Source organism: Salvelinus alpinus, chromosome 5 (genome assembly GCF_045679555.1).
Source record: "Salvelinus alpinus chromosome 5, SLU_Salpinus.1, whole genome shotgun sequence".
Classification (NCBI taxonomy): domain Eukaryota; kingdom Metazoa; phylum Chordata; class Actinopteri; order Salmoniformes; family Salmonidae; genus Salvelinus; species Salvelinus alpinus.
Window position 1 is genome coordinate 70,770,683 of NC_092090.1, and position 19,511 is coordinate 70,790,193.

General features: G+C 43.0%; 1 protein-coding gene across 1 annotated transcript in view; it reads left to right on the plus strand.

The window, feature by feature from the left end:
• Nucleotides 1-6,449: 6,449 nt before the first annotated feature.
• LOC139576661 (urea transporter 2-like) overlaps nucleotides 6,450-19,511 on the plus strand; it is a 35,050-nt gene continuing 21,988 nt past the window's right edge. The window contains exon 1 of the mRNA XM_071402990.1: nucleotides 6,450-6,507. Coding sequence (XP_071259091.1) covers nucleotides 6,484-6,507 — 24 coding nt within the window. The 5' untranslated portion in view covers nucleotides 6,450-6,483. The remainder of the gene's footprint in view (nucleotides 6,508-19,511) is intronic.

The following is a 19,511-nucleotide window of genomic DNA, read 5'->3' on the forward strand; positions in this document are numbered from 1 at the left end:
GTTAGTCCGTCTCATTAAGGTGGTTATGTAACTCTAATTGTGTTTAATGACCAGACGACTCTGCCTGGGGAACAAACACAGGCATGGGTCGTTTATATTCCTACATCCGTCTGCCTCACAGTGTTGAGTGGTGTGTGTGTGTGTGTGTGTGTGAGTGCGTGTGTGCGTGTGTGCGTCTGTGTGTGTGTGTGTGTGTGTGTGTGTGTGTGTGTGTGTGTGTGTGTGTGTGTGTGTGTGTGTGTGTGTGTGTGTGTGTGTGTGTGTGTGTGTGTGTGTGTGTGTGTGTGTGTGTGTGTGTGTGTGTGTGTGTGTGTGTGTTTACATTGTGGCTCGGTCATTATTGCACTTCTGGGGGTGATCAGTCTGAAAAAACCGAACAGACAACCGAGGGTGCCATAACATACCGTGGACTACTCACATGTTTACTACTCTGTGGACTTGCACTGCTTTTCCCCTGTCTGCATGTTGCTAGGTCTCTCTTAGGCAGGAAGGTTCAAGGTAAATAAAGAAGAAGAAAAAGACAATATGATAAAGGTGTCAAACGCAGGCATCGCATTCCAGCTGGAATTACCTGCTTTCACACACACAGAATCCAAGAGCCTTGCCAATATCCTCACACACGGTCTCACGCACACAAGTATGCACACACACACACATACACACCAACACACACAAACACACACAAACGTAAGCATGTGATTGCACATGCACATAGACACACATGTACATGCAGACACACACTCCCCAGCAGGTTCATCGTCTTCGAAAACAAGTGACAGAGGCACCTATCCAACCTACTAGATCAAGAATGTCACATCAGATCAGACCCATAAGTCGGCGCACAATTGGCCCAGCTTCGTCCGGGTTAGGGGAGGGTTTGGCCGGGTTAGGCTGTCATTGTAAATAAGAATTTGTTCTTAAAACTTCTTCAGGATTGGTAGGTCCCCTGTGGGATGGTTGAGCTAACATAGGCTAATGCGATTAGCATGAGGTTGTAAGTAACAAGAACATTTCCTAGGACATAGACATATAAGACATTGGCAGAACACTTAAATTCTTGTTAATCTAACTGCACTGTCCAATTTACAGTAGCTATTACAGTGAAAAAATACCAAAATAATCCCCCCCCTCAAAATTCATACAACATAGCTCAGTATTTGCATTATTTATTTCATACAGTCATTATTGCTCATCTTTATCAATGGTGTCAATAATTATGTACCTGACTGTATGGTACTTAGATTATACACTCCCCTCCGTATGTATTTGGACAGAGAAGCTAAAACATTTCATTTTGCTCTATACTCCAGCATTTGGGATTTCAGATCAAATGTTTCATATGAGGCAACAGTACAGAATGTCACCTTTTATTTGAGGCAATTTTCATACATATGTTTTACCGTTTAGAAATGAAAGCACTTTATGTATCTAGTCCCCCCATTTTAAGGTGTCATACATTTTTGAACAAATTCACTTAAAGTGTATTATTAAAGTAGTTAAAAGTTGAGTATTTGATACCAAATTCCTAGCTAGCGATGACTACATCAAGCGACTCTACAAACTTCTTGGATGCGTTTGCAGTTTGTTTTGGTTGTGTTTCGGCTTATGGTGTGAACTGAATGGTAAATGATGATTTGTATAACGGCTGTCGTCGGTGGAAGAAGGTGAGGACCAAGGTGCAGCGTGGTAAGTGTTCATGATATTTAATAATAAATCAAAACTGAACACTGAATAACAAAACAACAAAGAAACAACCGAAAACAGTTCTGTCTGGTGCAGACACACAAAGACTGAAAATAACCACCCACAAAACCCAACAGAAAACAGGCTACCTAAATATGGTTCCCAATCAGGGACAACGATTGACAGCTGCCTCTGATTGAGAACCATATCAGGCCAAACACAGAAATAGAAAATCATAGAAAAACAAACATAGACAACCCACCCAACTCACGCCCTGACCATACTAAAACAAAAGACAAAACAAAGGAACTGACAAAGGTCAGAACGTGACAATTTGTGTCATTTTGGAGTCACTTTTATTGTACAAAAGAATATAATATTTTCCTAAACGCTTGTACATTCATGTGGATACTACCATGACTACAGACAATCATTAATTAATTGTGAATAATGATGAATGAGAAAGTTACAGAGACACAGATCATACCCCCAAAACATGCTAACCAGTCACCATTAACAGGGGATGTTAGCATTTTTTGGGGAGGGGTATGATATTTATGCCTCTGTGTGTGGATGTGTGTGACTCTTTATACAATGGGTGGTTTGGAATTTCCATTGTTAGAGTCTATCCTGCCTATGAAATACTGGACAACATACACATGACCACATTCATAAAAAGTGCCATTGTTTACGTCGTTACCTAGCAACGCACTATTACTACTACCACTACTACTACTTTTACAGATCCAATGTCTCATCTTTTTTAACGCTGGTAACCTGTTGTATAAAAGCAATAAAACACTTGGCTTCCCCTCGTGGCAATGACCACATCACAGCCATGATAAAAATGTCATAACACATGGCATCTCATGTATTATTGCTTAAGTAACTTTTTCAATCATCATCGTTATTCATGAGGATTCGTTCAAGATGATCTGTAATCATGGTAGTATCCACATTAAATGTGGAAGTGTTCAGAAACATTATATTCTTCTTTACAATAAAAGTGACTCCAAAATGACACAATACATTATTAAGCATTCATTTCTAAATGGTGAAACAGATATGTGTGAAAATACCCTCAAATTAAAGCTGACATTCTGTACTGTCGCCTCATATAAAGGATCTCAAATCCAAAATGCTGGAGTATATAGCCAAATGAAAGGTTTTAGCTTCACTGTCCAAATAAGTACTTAAGGGAGTGCAGTTTGTAGTGACTGTTGTTGGGCATAGTGCAACGAGAATGCATTAGAATAAATGTGACTCGTTACACAAAGCTTTGCGAAGAGCCATTTGAATGAAAAACATTTTTAAAAATCAGAAACGCCTTCTGGAACATATGAACTTTCATGTGCCTAAATAACACAATTGTATGCCATCTGTAAATACGAATAAAATTGTTAAGTTATGAGCCTAGTTGGTTTAGCCACGGAAAAGTCAGCAACCTTCCCGCTAGCCATGATTGGCTGAAATAATGAGTGGGCTGGACATGTCGAGAGATGAGTTCGGATTGGTCTGCCATAAAGCACGCTTCTGTCTATAACATTAGCTTGTCAGTATGTATAGGTAATCCTTTCTAATGTGGCTTTTTTGGAAGATATCACAGAACTGCATGTGTTGCTCTCCACTTTCTGCAGGATAAAGTTTTGAAATCAGTGAAATTAGAGTATGATAGCTAAGGAGATGGAGAAAATTCTGGCGGTTGATTGCAAATATGCAGACGGAGTAGAAAAGAGAATACACAGAAGGCTGTTGTATAAAACACCTGTCTCTTCAAACTAAGTCAATCATGGCATCCAGGACAGAGAGGGTGAAGCGTTCATCCATGTATATGGATAAGATAGTCTAGCTAGCTACATTTTCAGATATTACACATTTCTAATTATGTCAGAAAGTCATTTTCATTTCAAGTTAAAGTCTACTGTTGGCTAGCAGGCTATCGTTAGCTGGCAGGTTCGCTAGCTAACGTTACATGTATGATCTCTGTAGTAATATTATTTGTAACTCAGAGCCATTTGCATTGCTAGTTATAGCCTAATGTTAGCTAGCTAACATTAAACCTGGTTGGTTAGCTACCTGCAGATTCATGCAGGGTAGTAACATTATGAGTTGGGATTATGGTTCATTATTTAGCTAGTTAGCTAGCTAGCTAGCTACATGTCTAAACAAAAGACTCCACTATGCAAGTAACCATTTCAATAGAATGTTAATGATGTCACTGCGACATCTGTCGATAGACATAGATGGTAAATTCGCTCAGAATACCTGACAAACTTACGAACGTTTAACACTCGTTGAATATGGCCGGAGTCAGTAAACGTTGGCAAAGAAGCGTAATTAAATTGTTGCCAGCCTCACAGTTGCATTTACCAACGCTCTGGATAACATAAAAACAGCCTAACCAGCTCTGCTATGGTGAGTAAAATGGTCAGAGTGAGCTGTCTCATGGAAATTCTAACCAGAAAGGAAGAATTGTAATTCTCGTGTGGTTAACAACCACTCAAAAGGTACAGAGTTAAGAGCCCAACGAACAAGAGGTGGGTCTCAGCTTGTATAACCTTTGTCTACGGATGTGTGAGATCATGATGGGAACATAGGGTACAAACAAGTGATAACGCCAGTTTTGTTACTGCTTTTTGCTAATAGAATTGTCGCTGCTGCTCAAGCTAGCCTCTGTTCTCTTCATATCTCCACACAGCTGTGCCCTTGAAAGATAGGAAACGAACAGGATGGACTAAAAAACGGTGGTCATTCTCAGAGGCTCTTTGTCTTTGGCCACGTGACCAAGTTACTCAAAAACAATAGAGGAAAAGCACGGGCTTCTTCTTCCATGAGAGAAACAGACAGTGGAAATGTACAGGTTTAAGGCTCATACAGCGCATGTGCATAACAAAGTTTGTAATTTTTATACCATAGCTGTTCTCTCATTTGTGTCTGGAAGTAGCTAGCAAGCTAGCCAATATTAGCCAGTTAGCTTGGGTGATTGACTGCTGTTGTTAGGACAGAACACTTGAATCAACCCTTCTAGTCGGCTAGAGCATCCAGTGTGCGCTCTGAACGCTCCGAGAGCGAAACGCTCTGAATTTACGAACGGACAATCTGACAATGCTCTGAGTTTACGAATGCCCAGAAAACACTCTGACACTCCAGATTGAATTTACGAAGACACCCGTAGTAAAACCAGTCTTTGAAATCTTTGGTTGTTTTGTACATGGCATCATATGTGAATCCTTAAAGAGATGGGTGGGGCTAAAGCTGAAGAGGTTGTGAACGATGCTGAATGGGTGTAGACAAAGAAGAGCTCTCCAGTATGTGTACCAACATTTTCAAGGGTAATTTTCTCAAAAGTGATTTTACAAGTTTATCAACTTTCAAGGCATAATTACTTTCAAATTGTCCCTTCACTGTAGTGCATGATATACCATTTTCTAGTTCTTAGTCTGTCCTTAAATCCATTGTAAAAAACACAATTTCCAATTTTGCTACATAAGACCAAATCGAGCCGGTCTCTCACAAATGTTAGGGGCGGCAGGTAGTCTGGCGGGAGGCCTGGCAGATAGGAGCGTTGGGCCAGTCACCGAAAGGTTGCTGGATCGAATCCCCGAGCTGACAAGGTAAACATCTGTTGTTCTGAGCAAGGCAAGTTAAAGTGTTCCCCGGGGCGCTGATGACTTGGATGTCAATTAAGGCAGCCCCCCGCACCTCTCTGGTTCAGAGGGGTTGGGTTAAATTCAGAAGACACATTTCGGTTTAATGCGTTCAGTTGTACAACTGACTATGTATCCCCCTTTCCTAATAGTTGCAGAGACTGAAATAGTTAAAGGGATGGGAATTCCTTTGAACAAACTCACTTGTACAGTTCACTTTGGTTCAATTTTCACATGTATGTGTGTCACGTTCTGACCTTAGTTCCTTTTTTATGTCTTTATTTTAGTTTGGTCAGGGCGTGAGTTGGGGTGGGCATTCTATGTTTTGTAGTCTAGGTTTTGTATTTCTGTGTTTGGCCTGGTATGGTTCTCAATCAGAGGCAGCTGTCGATCGTTGTCTCTGATTGAGAATCACACTTAGGTAGCCTGTTTTCCCACTATGGGTTGTGGGTAGTTGTTTTCTGTGTCTGTGTTTTTCCATACAGAACTGTTTCCGTCTCGTTCATTCTCTTTTGTTGTTTTGTCATTCAGTGTTCAGTTGGCTTTCATTAAAATGGACACTTACCACGCTGCACATTGGTCCGATCTTTCATACTGATTCATGATGACGAGGACGAGTACCGTTACAGAGTGGTACATTTTCACAACCCTAAGCACAAAAATCTAAACAGATCATCAAAATGGCTCATGTTTCAAAACTCTAAATACCTCTATTTCTAATAATTTGTCCTTCATATAAGGATAATGAAATTGTAAGAGTGACACATTTTTCAACATGCAAACAATCTGCCATTGGATGAAACAAAAATAAATATGAATTGTGCATGTTTTATACAAACACTGTATGGAAAATTATAAAGCTCTCTATAGGGTAAATCTCTCACATGTCAAAAGTCAAGATGCTAACAGTTGTGTGGCTGGCTAATGGACAGGACCTGCTGATAGAACACCCATAGGTCAAGGCCATCTCTCTCTCACACACACATTCCATATCAAAGTTAAGTTGCGCATGGTTGAACTTTATCACTCTTGTTCATCAGAGGAGGAGTGTAGGCTATGTTGTGCGAGGTATAAAAACAGTGGTGGGAGCCCTGCTACAGCAGAGCTTCAGAGCAGCTGCCACACACAGCACCTTGCCCTACTGGAAACAGATATGTCTGGACCACATCACACAAAGGTAGGACACACACTGCACTACTCATTCTTCTCGTCTTCCTTTCTGTCTTGTTTTTAATTTCTTATTCTAAAGATTTTTTTCTTCTGATAATTGTTTTATTATTATTCCTTTTTGTGCTTTTCTTTTTCATCTGTATGCTCTTGTAAATCTGTACTAAATGGAGGCAACATTTTCATAGTGCAAAAGGGCACAGATCTGTGTAAAAAATGGGAAAGTTGGACATGCCAATAATTCATCCTACGTAGATAGTATTATATAAGGGATAATGTTAAATGGTAACATTATAAAGACATAAACAATGGCCACTCTTTAAGGTGAGGTACTGATAACAGGACAGAACAAAAATGTTGGTTATAATATAAATCTCACTGCAAATGAGAAGACTGTGTGACTTTCATTCATGTTTCTGAGCCTTTGTTTACATAATTTATTTCAAGTAGAATATTAATATGATAAAAGAAAAGGAAAGCTTCAGAGCAGATGCATTGAAGCATGCTTGTTTTGGTCCTTAGACCTTCCTCAGAATGCATTTAAAGAGCAGTGTGAATGCAACTTTTTATTGATTGCACACATTGTTGAGGGACACCTGTGTGCAACCAAGAAAAAGTTGCATTCACACTGTTCTTGGAATGCAGTAGAGTTGCACCCTTTCCTTTTGTTTAGTTTACTGAGATTTTTTTTCTTCCAAAGAAGTGTCTTCAGCAAACTTTTAAAAATCAAGGCAACCACCTACAATACAATTTGTAGTTCACTTAACTTTGGGGGGCAGAAAAGTTCTGCTAACATGCATTCTTAAGTTGTCTCAACAGTTGAGTAGAAATGATTTTGCAGCTGGTTAACTTGATCTTTATTTAACTATTAATTTCAAGTCCTCTTACTTTAACAATGTAAGGACATCATCAGCTGAACTATTTAAACTCCATGGACTCAAACCCAGGTCCAGCAACTGTCCCCTTTGTTATTACGCCAAGAGATACAAAGTTGGATAACCTATTAAATAGCTGTTGCTCAATTATGGAAATTATTATGTTATTGACAGATGGCTGTTAAAAGAAAATATTGGGTTGAGACCAGACAGTGGATTCTTACAAATTTGCTTTGACCAACCACACACCAGATAAACAGGTAAAACAATCTCACTACTGGTTTGAACAAATCCACTTCACTTTTTGATATATCTGGTTTAATGCATCATATTTCAGCCTCTAAAATAAATGTTTAAGTTGTAAACTGGTCCCTGACAAGTAAATTCATAAAAAATAAAGTTAAATACATCTTGCCGAAAGGCACACTGGGTAATATGTTAATGAGACACTGTATTTTACGTTGTGGGTCTCAGCAAACTGAACTCTCTTGTGTGATCAACTCAGCTATTTGTGTTGTTATGGCAAACTTTCAGTTCAGTTTGACTATTTCAGTTCACTCAGCATTGTTTTACTAATTGGGTTAGTGGAGTATTCTACGCCAGCTCAACAACTTCCCAATTTGAAGTCCAGCCAACTTAGATATTTAAGCTGAATTGACTTTTTACATTTACATTTACATTTAAGTCATTTAGCAGACGCTCTTATCCAGAGCGACTTACAAATTGGTGCATTCACCTTATGACATCCAGTGGAACAACCACTTTACAATAGTGCATCTAAATCTTTTAAGGGGGGGGGGGGGGTCAGAAGGATTACTTTATCCTATCCTAGGTATTCCTTGAAGAGGTGGGGTTTCAGGTGTCTCCGGAAGGTGGTGATTGACTCCGCTGTCCTGGCGTCGTGAGGGAGTTTGTTCCACCATTGGGGTGCCAGAGCAGCGAACAGTTTTGACTGGGCTGAGCGGGAACTGTACTTCCTCAGTGGTAGGGAGGCGAGCAGGCCAGAGGTGGATGAACGCAGTGCCCTTGTTTGGGTGTAGGGCCTGATCAGAGCCTGAAGGTACTGAGGTGCCGTTCCCCTCACAGCTCCGTAGGCAAGCACCATGGTCTTGTAGCGGATGCGAGCTTCAACTGGAAGCCAGTGGAGAGAGCGGAGGAGCGGGGTGACGTGAGAGAACTTGGGAAGGTTGAACACCAGACGGGCTGCGGCGTTCTGGATGAGTTGTAGGGGTTTAATGGCACAGGCAGGGAGCCCAGCCAACAGCGAGTTGCAGTAATCCAGACGGGAGATGACAAGTGCCTGGATTAGGACCTGCGCCGCTTCCTGTGTGAGGCAGGGTCGTACTCTGCGGATGTTGTAGAGCATGAACCTACAGGAACGGGCCACCGCCTTGATGTTAGTTGAGAACGACAGGGTGTTGTCCAGGATCACGCCAAGGTTCTTAGCGCTCTGGGAGGAGGACACAATGGAGTTGTCAACCGTGATGGCGAGATCATGGAACGGGCAGTCCTTCCCCGGGAGGAAGAGCAGCTCCGTCTTGCCGAGGTTCAGCTTGAGGTGGTGGTCCGTCATCCACACTGATATGTCTGCCAGACATGCAGAGATGCGATTCGCCACCTGGTCATCAGAAGGGGGAAAGGAGAAGATTAATTGTGTGTCGTCTGCATAGCAATGATAGGAGAGACCATGTGAGGTTATGACAGAGCCAAGTGACTTGGTGTATAGCGAGAATAGGAGAGGGCCTAGAACAGAGCCCTGGGGGACACCAGTGGTGAGAGCACGTGGTGAGGAGACAGATTCTCGCCACGCCACCTGGTAGGAGCGACCTGTCAGGTAGGACGCAATCCAAGCGTGGGCCGCGCCGGAGATGCCCAACTCGGAGAGGGTGGAGAGGAGGATCTGATGGTTCACAGTATCGAAGGCAGCCGATAGGTCTAGGAGGATGAGAGCAGAGGAGAGAGAGTTAGCTTTAGCAGTGCGGAGCGCCTCCGTGATACAGAGAAGAGCAGTCTCAGTTGAATGACTAGTCTTGAAACCTGACTGATTTGGATCAAGAAGGTCATTCTGAGAGAGATAGCGGGAGAGCTGGCCAAGGACGGCACGTTCGAGAGTTTTGGAGAGAAAAGAAAGAAGGGATACTGGTCTGTAGTTGTTGACATCGGAGGGATCGAGTGTAGGTTTTTTCAGCAGGGGTGCAACTCTCGCTCTCTTGAAGACGGAAGGGACGTAGCCAGCGGTCAAGGATGAGTTGATGAGCGAGGTGAGGTAAGGGAGAAGGTCTCCGGAAATGGTCTGGAGAAGAGAGGAGGGGATAGGGTCAAGCGGGCAGGTTGTTGGGCGGCCGGCCGTCACAAGACGCGAGATTTCATCTGGAGAGAGAGGGGAGAAAGAGGTCAGAGCACAGGGTAGGGCAGTGTGAGCAGAACCAGCGGTGTCGTTTGACTTAGCAAACGAGGATCGGATGTCGTCGACCTTCTTTTCAAAATGGTTGACGAAGTCATCTGCAGAGAGGGAGGAGGGGGGAGGAGGGGGAGGAGGATTCAGGAGGGAGGAGAAGGTGGCAAAGAGCTTCCTAGGGTTAGAGGCAGATGCTTGGAATTTAGAGTGGTAGAAAGTGGCTTTAGCAGCAGAGACAGAAGAGGAAAATGTAGAGAGGAGGGAGTGAAAGGATGCCAGGTCCGCAGGGAGGCGAGTTTTCCTCCATTTCCGCTCGGCTGCCCGGAGCCCTGTTCTGTGAGCTCGCAATGAGTCGTCGAGCCACGGAGCAGGAGGGGAGGACCGAGCCGGCCTGGAGGATAGGGGACATAGAGAGTCAAAGGATGCAGAAAGGGAGGAGAGGAGGGTTGAGGAGGCAGAATCAGGAGATAGGTTGGAGAAGGTTTGAGCAGAGGGAAGAGATGATAGGATGGAAGAGGAGAGAGTAGCGGGGGAGAGAGAGCGAAGGTTGGGACGGCGCGATACCATCCGAGTAGGGGCAGTGTGGGAAGTGATGGATGAGAGCGAGAGGGAAAAGGATACAAGGTAGTGGTCGGAGACTTGGAGGGGAGTTGCAATGAGGTTAGTGGAAGAACAGCATCTAGTAAAGATGAGGTCGAGCGTATTGCCTGCCTTGTGAGTAGGGGGGGAAGGTGAGAGGGTGAGGTCAAAAGAGGAGAGGAGTGGAAAGAAGGAGGCAGAGAGGAATGAGTCAAAGGTAGACGTGGGGAGGTTAAAGTCACCCAGAACTGTGAGAGGTGAGCCGTCCTCAGGAAAGGAGCTTATCAGGGCATCAAGCTCATTGATGAACTCTCCAAGGGAACCTGGAGGGCGATAAATGATAAGGATGTTAAGCTTGAAAGGGCTGGTAACTGTGACAGCATGGAATTCAAAGGAGGCGATAGACAGATGGGTAAGGGGAGAAAGGGAGAAAGACCACTTGGGAGAGATGAGGATCCCGGTGCCGCCACCCCGCTGACCAGAAGCTCTCGGGGTGTGCGAGAACACGTGGGCAGACGAGGAGAGAGCAGTAGGAGTAGCAGTGTTATCTGTGGTGATCCATGTTTCCGTCAGTGCCAAGAAGTCGAGGGACTGGAGGGAAGCATAGGCTGAGATGAACTCTGCCTTGTTGGCCGCAGATCGGCAGTTCCAGAGGCTGCCGGAGACCTGGGACTCCACGTGGGTGGTGCGCGCTGGGACCACCAGGTTAGGGTGGCCGCGGCCACGCGGTGTGAAGCGTTTGTATGGTCTGTGCAGAGAGGAGAGAACAGGGATAGACAGACACATAGTTGACAGGCTACAGAAGAGGCTACGCTAATGCAAAGGAGATTGGAATGACACGTGAACTACACGTCTCGAATGTTCAGAAAGTTAAGCTTGCGTTGCAGAAATCTTATTGACCAAAATTATTAAAATGATACAGTACTGCGGAAGTGGGCTAGCTAGCAGTGGCTGCGTTGTTGACTTTGTTTGAGAGTGTCGCTGGCTAGGTAACCTCGGTAGCTAGCTATGTAACCTCGGTAACTGGCTCGTTAATTAGTATAAACTACACAATTGTCTTAGATACAAGGACAGCAAAGACAACTATGTAGCTAGCTAACACTACACTAATCAATCGTTCCGTTGATCCGTTGAATGTAATAGTTTCTACAGTGTTGCTATTCGGTGGCTAGCTGGCTAGCGAGCAGTGTTGACTACGTTACGTTACGTTAAAAGGACGAAAAATAGCTGGCTAGCTAACCGAATTAGTCTAAACTACGCAGTTATCTTAGAAACAAAGACAGCAAAGACAACTATGTAGCTAGCTAACACTACACTAATCGAGTCGTTCCGTTGAATGTAATAGTTACTACAGTGTTGCTGTTCGGTGGCTAGCTGGCTAGGTAGCAGTGTTGACTACGTTACGTTAAAAGTTACGTTAAAAGAACGAAGAATAGCTGGCTAGCTACGCAATTATCTTTGATACAAAGACGGCTAAGTAGCTAGCTAAGATTAAACAAATCAAACCGTTGTACTGTAATGAAATGAAATGAGAATGTGAAAATGTGATACTACCTGAGGAGCGAAGCGGAAGGTTCAATTTGTTTTACAGTGCAGCACCTACACCAATTAGTGGTGTGCACTAACATTATATAATACTATTTTGGGGGGATATACTTATCTTCTGTAGGATATTCCCAAGAATATCTCCAGTTTCTATCGTGCCTTAACGCAAGAACTTCCATCCGTATTCCAGTCAAAGGTAAGCCAGGCCATAGACGGGTCTTTGTGTGTCATAATCATAATGATAACATCAATCGAGAGCTTCAAGTTCCACGGTCCCCACATCACTAAGGGCCTATCGTGGTCCAAACACACCAGCACATGAAGAGTGTACGACAACGCCTCTTCCCCCCTAAGGAGGCTGAACAGACTTCGCACGGGCCCTCAGATCCTCAAAAAGTTCTACAGCTGCACCATTGAGAGCATCTTGACTGGCTGCATCACTCACCGCGTGGTATGAAAACTGCTCAGCATCCGACTGCAAGGCGCTAGAGAGGGTAGTGCGTACGGCCCAGTACATCACTGAGGCCAAACTCCCTGCTATCCAGCACCTCTATACCAGGTGGTGTCAGAGTAAGGCCCTAAAAAATGTCAAAGACTCCAACCACCCAAGTCTTAGACTCTCTCTGCTATTGCAAAGCAAGTGGTCCTGGAGTGCCAAGTCTGTGACCAAAAGGCACCTGAACAGCTTCTACCCCCAAGCCATAAGAGTGCTGAACAGTTAATCAGATGGCTACCCGGACAATTTACATTGACCCACCTTTATTATTTATTTCTTTATCTTAATTGTTTTACACTTTGCACTGGCTCTATGCACACGCACTAGACTATATGCACACACTCACACATACTACACTTTACATATGCTGCTACTCTGTTCATTATTTCCTGATTGCCTAGTCACTTTACCCCAACCCACATACAATGTTCCCTGTAAGCTGTATGTGTGTGAGGGTTCGCAGTAGCCTGAGACTGCCTAGCAGCTCCCCAGGACTGCCATGCAGAGCGCAGAAGAAATATCAGTGAGAGAAGCACAGGATTGAACTTCAAGTTTTCCCTGTTAGTTAACACTTAACACTATCAACGTTTCCCTTTACTTTGGCAATTGTGAGAGAATCAAGGCAATATTAGCCACTTTCAATACATCATACCGAAACAAAACTATATATATGCAATATATTTTTTTCCTTCAAGCCAAGAGGTTGAAGGAATTGTCCATAGAGATCCGAGACAGGATTTTGTCGAGGCACAGATCTGGAGAAGTGTACCAAAAAATGCAGCATTGAAGGTTTCCAAGAACACAGTGGCCTCCATCATTCTTAAATGGAAGAAGTTTGGAACCACCAAAACTGTGACGCCAAACTGAGCAATGTGGGGAGAAGGGCCTTGGTCAGGGAGGTGACCAAGAACCCGATGATCACTCTGACAGAGCTCCAGAATTCCTCTGTGGAGATGGGAGAACTTTCCAGAAGGACAACCATCTCTGCAGCACTCCACCAATAAGGTCTTTATGGTAGATTGGCCATGCGGAGCCACTCCTCAGTAAAACGCACATGACAGCCTGCTTGGATTTTGCCAAAAGGCACCTAAAGGACTCTGACCATGGAGTCTCTGGTCTGATAAAACCAAGATTGAAGTCTTTGGCCTTAATGCCAAGCGTCACGTCTGGAGGAAACCTGGCACCATCCCTACGGTGAAGCATGTTGGTGGCAGCATCATGCTGTGGGGATGTTTTTCAGCGGCAGGGACTGGAAGACTAGTCGGGATCGAGGGAAAGATGAACGGAGCAAAGTACAGAGAGATCCTTGGTGAAAACCTGCTCCAGAGCGCTCAGGACGTCAGATTGGTCAACAACCCTTAGCACACATTCGAACATGTCTGGAAAAAACATATTTCCGTTTTTTATTTTTAATACATTTGAAAAAATGTCTAAAAACCTGTTATTGCTTTGACATTATGGGGTATTGTGTGTAGATAGATGAGGAACAAAAACAATTTAATCCATTTTGGAATAAGGCTGTAACGTAACAAAATGTGGAAAAAGTAAAGAGGGCTGAATACTTTCCGAATGCACTGTATATGACCATTGCCACATATGGATGATCTGTGCCATTTAACTCAAACTGGACTGTGTTTACAGCTGTGGTCCTGAGTAGATGTGCTTGTTTTGGGATCAAAGCAAGAGCTGAATGTAGCCACTTATGCACATTTTGTTCATATCTTTTGCTAGTTAGTGAGTTATTAGCCCAGTTATAGATCATTTGTAGTCAGAAATAGGAGAGCGATTGCTTCCTACAAGAGTATAGCTTGTGTGCATTTCTAGACGTCTTTGAAAAGCAAGTCAGGTAAAGAGCTTTTTTTTCTCTTGAGTTGGCTGTTGTATTTTGAGACAGGCTTGAATAAGCTAAGTAGCCAGTAGACAGAGAGTAGCATACTTTGTCTGATTCTCTGTAATAGTAGTATGGGAATAATAATGCTTTTTTTGTTGCATAAAACAACACAATAACATTTTCAGTCACCTCCTTATCTGAAGGACAAGATGATAAACAGGTTATATCAAGCCCTGCATGTTTTTTCCCCTAAAGTCTCATGGAATGTAGTCAAACATTTAACACCACAAATTGGCTGCTACTGTGGGCTGAATGATAGAACAGCTATTTTCATGTTTCTCCATTGTTTTTGATGGTAGACCCCTCTGGTAGGCCTACATTATGATAAAATAGCCACAGTAGCCTACTTGGCCACTGTTAAAACTGTAACTGAAAGCGGGTACAGCCTCAGTGTTCACAGTAAATGCATGCTGGAAGTTGCACAGAATTTTCTGTTTAATTAAAAAGTTTAAGTTTGCACTCAGCAGACCTGAGTCTGTGGGACAGTTGAGCTAGCGTAGGCTAATGCGATTAGCAGTTAATCTAACTGCACTGTCCAATTTACAGTTGCTATTACAGTGAAAGAATACCATGCTATTGTTTGAGGAGAGTGCACGGTTTTGAACATGAAAAGTTATTAATAAACAAATTAGGCACATTTGGGAAGTCTTGATATAACATTTTTTACAGAAATGCAATGGTTCATTGGATCAGTCTGAAACGTTTCACATACACTGCTGCCATCTAGTGGTCAAAATCTAAATTGCACCTGGGCTGGAATAATACATTATGGCCTTTCTCTTGCATTTCAAAGATGATGGTACAAATAAAATATTTTTTCCCCCTTTGTATTATCTTTTACCAGATCTAATGTGTTATATTCTCCTACATTCCTTTCACATTTCCACAAACTTCAAAGTGTTTCCTTTCAAATGGAACCAAGAATATGCATGTCCTTGCTTCAGGGCCTGAGCTACAGGCAGTTAGATTTGTGTATGTTATTTTAGGCAGAAATTGACAACAAGGGGCCGATCCTTTTAACTAACTTGCCTAGTTAAATAAAGGTTAAAAAATATATATATAATAATAATAATTAAAAAATCTCACACACTAACATTAGCTGCCATACACCTATAGACCTGTCGTTACAATGACATACAGTCAGGTCCAAAATCATTGGCACGCTTGAGAAAGATAAATAAAATACTATATAAAAGGCTCAGTGCTGTTATCCTCGCAAGGAGAGGGTGGACAAAGTATTGAAAACAGGGGTGCCAATCATTTTGACACCTATCTTTTTTAGATGTTTTTTATTACTCGTTAATCAAAATCTCTTTCTCAGAGGAATTTTATTTATATAAAATAATATAATTTCCCCCCCAAAATTCATACTACATAGCTCAGTATTTGCATTATTTATTTCATACAGTCATTATTGCTCATCTTTATCAATGGTGTCAATAATTATGTACCTGACTGTATGGTAGTTAGATTATACACTCCCCTCCGTATGTATTTGGACAGTGAAGCTAAAACATTTCATTTTGCTCTATACTCCAGCATTTGGGATTTCAGATCAAATGTTTCATATGAGGCGACAGTACAGAAGGTCACCTTTTATTTGAGGCTATTTTCATACATATCTGTTTTACAAAGCTGGCTGGCTCGCTAGCTAACGTTACTTGTATGATCTGTGTAGCAGTATTATTCGTATCTCAGAGCCATTTGCATTGCTAGTTATAGCCTAATGTTAGCTAGCTAACATTACACCTGGTTGGTTAGCTACCTGCAGATTCATGCAGGGTAGTAACGTTATGAGTTGGGATTATGGTTCATTGTTTAGCTAGTTCGCTAGCTAGCTAGCTACATGTCCAAACAAAAGACTCCACTGTGCAAGTAACCATTTCAAAAACATCCTGTGGCGTTCTGCATTAGCATCGAATAGCCCCCGTGATATGCAACTTTTCAGGGAAGTTAGGAACAAATATACACAGTCAATTAGGAATTCTAAGGCTAGCTATTACAAACAGAAATTTGCATCCTGTAGTACAAACTCAAAAAAGTTCTGGGACACTGTAAAGTCCATGGAGAATAAGAGCACCTCCTCCCATCTGCCCACTGCTCTGAGGCTAGGAAACACTGTTACCACCGATAAATCCACTATAATTCAGAATTTCAACAAGCATTTCTCTACGGCTGGCCATGCTTTCCACCTGGCTATCCCTACCCTGGTCAACTGCCCGGCACCCTCCACAGCAACCCGCCAAAGCCCCCACCATTTCCCCTTCACCCAAATCCAGATAGCTGATGTTCTAAAAGAGCTGCAAAATCTGGACCCCTACAAATCAGCCGGGCTAGACAATCTGGACCCTCTCTTTCTAAAACTATCTGCCGAAATTGTTGCAACCCCTATTACTAGCCTGTTCAACCTCTCTTTCGTATCGTCTGAGATTCCCAAAGATTGGAAAGCTACCGTGGTCATCACCCTCTTCAAAAGGGGTGACACTCTAGACCCAAACTGCTACAGACCTATATCTATCCTACCCTGCCTTTCTAAGGTCTTCGAAAGCCAAGTTAACAAACAGATTACCGACCATTTCGAAACCCACCGTACCTTCTCCGCTATGCAATCTGGTTTCAGAGCTGGTCATGGGTGCACCTCAGCCACGCTCAAGGTCCTAAACGACATCATAACCGCCATCGATAAGAGACATTACTGCGCAGCCGTATTCATCGACCTGGCCAAGGCTTTCGACTGTCAATCACCACATTCTTATTGGCAGACTCGACAGCCTTGGTTTCTCAAATGATTGCCTCGCCTGGTTTACCAACTACTTCTCTGATAGAGTTCAGTGTGTCAAATCGGAGGGCCTGTTGTTCGGACATCTGGCAGTCTCTATGGGGGTGCCACAGGGTTCAATTCTCGGGCCGACTCTCTTCTCTGTATACATCAATGATGTTGCTCTTGCTGCTGGTGATTCTCTGATCCACCTCTACGCAGACGATACCATTCTGTATACTTCTGGCCCCTCTTTGGACACTGTGTTAACTAACCTCCAGATGAGCTTCAATGCCATACAACTCTCCTTCCGTGGCCTCCAACTGCTCTTAAATGCAAGTAAAACTAAATGCAAGCTATTCAATCAATCACTGCCCGCACCTGCCCGCCCGTCCAGCATCACTACTCGGGACGGCTCTGACTTAGAACATGTGGACAACTACAAATACCTAGGTGTCTGGTTAGACTGTAAACTCTCCTTCCAGACTCACATTAAGCATCTCCAATCCAAAATTAAATCTAGAATCGGCTTCCTATATCACAACAAAGCATCCTTCACTCATGCTGCCAAACATACCCTCGTAAAACTGACCATCCTACCGATCCTCGACTTTGGCGATGTCATTTATAAAATAGCCTCCAACACTCTACTCAACAAATTGGATGCAGTCTATCACAGTGCCATTCGTTTTGTCACCAAAGCCCCATATACTACCACCACTGCGACCTGTACACTCTCGTTGGTTGGCCCTCACTTCATACTCGTCACTGGCTACAGGTTATCTAAAAGTCTCTGCTAGGTAAAGCCCCGCCTTATCTCAGCTCACTGGTCACCATAGCAGCACACACTCGTAGCACGCGCTCCAGTAGGTATATCTCACTGGTCACCCCCAAAGCCAATTCCTCTTTTGGTCGCCTTTCCTTCCAGTTCTCTGCTGCCAATGACTGGAACGAACTGCAAAAATCACTGAAGCTGTCACGTTCTGACCTTTATTTCCTTTGTTTTGTCTTTATTTAGTATGGTCAGGGCGTGAGTTGGGGTGGGCAGTCTATGTTTGTATTTCTATGTTTTCCTATTTCTGTGTTTGGCCTGATATGGTTCTCAATCAGAGGCAGGTGTTTTGTGTTGTCTCTGATTGGGAACCATATTTAGGTAGCCTGTTTTGTGTTGGGTTTTGTGGGTGGTTGTCTTCAGTCTTCGTGTGTCTGCACCAGACAGAACTGTTTCGGTTTTTCACATTTGTTGTTTTTTGTATTTTGAGTGTTCACTTTTATTAAACAAGATGAACAATTACCACGCTGCACATTGGTCCTCCGATCCTTCTAACTTCTCCTCCTCAGACGAGGAGGAAGACGAAAGCCGTTACAGAAGCTGGAGACTCATATCTCCCTCACTAGCTTTAAGCACCAGCTGTCAGAGCAGCTCACAGATCACTGCACCTGTACATAGTCCATCTGTAAACAGCCCATCTATCTACCTCATCCCCTTACTGTATTTATTTTATTTATCTAGCTCCTTTGCACCCCAGTATCTCTACTTGCACATTCATCTTCTGCACATCTACCATTCCCGTGTTTAATTGCTATATTGTAATTACTTTGCCACCATGGCCTATTTATTGCCTTATCTCCCTTATCTTACCTCATTTGCTCTCACTGTATATAAACTTTTTGTTTTCTTTTTTCTACTGTATTATTGACTGTATGTTTTGTTTATTCCATGTGTAACTCTGTGTTGTTGTATGTGTCGAATTGCTATGCTTTATCTTGGCCAGGTCGCAGTTGCAAATGAGAACTTGTTCTCAACTAGCCTGCCTGGTTAAATAAAGGTTAAATAAAAAATAATACTTTTTTTAATGATGTCACTGGGACAACTGTTGATAGACGTAGCTGGTAAATTCGCTCAGAATAACTGAGAAATTTAAGAACGCTCAACAGATGTTGAATATGGTAATTAAATTGTTGCCAGCAGCACAGTTGCAGTCACCAACGCTCTGGATAACATAAAAAGAGCCTAACCAGCTCCCCTAGGGTGAGTAAAATGGTCAGAGTGAGCTGTCTCATGGAAATTCTAACTGGAAAGGAAGAGAGAATGTAGGTTCTTCAAACAACAAGCATTTATTATAAGAATTGCAATTCTCGTGTGGTTAACAACCACTCAAAAGGTACAGAGTTAAGAGCCCAACGAACAAGAGGTGGGTCTCAGCTTTTATAACCTTTGTCTACGGGTGTGTGAGATCATGATGGGAACATAGCGTACAAACAAGTGATAACGCCAGTTTTGTTACTGCTTTCTGCTGATAGAATTGTTGCTGCTGCTCAAGTTAGTTTCACGTTCCTGACCAGTTTTCCCTTGTTTTGTATTTATTTAGTTGGTCAGGGCGTGAGTTGGGTGGGTTGTCTATGTGTGATTTTCTATGTTGGGATTTTGTGTTCGGCCTGGTATGATTCTCAATCAGAGGCAGCTGTCAA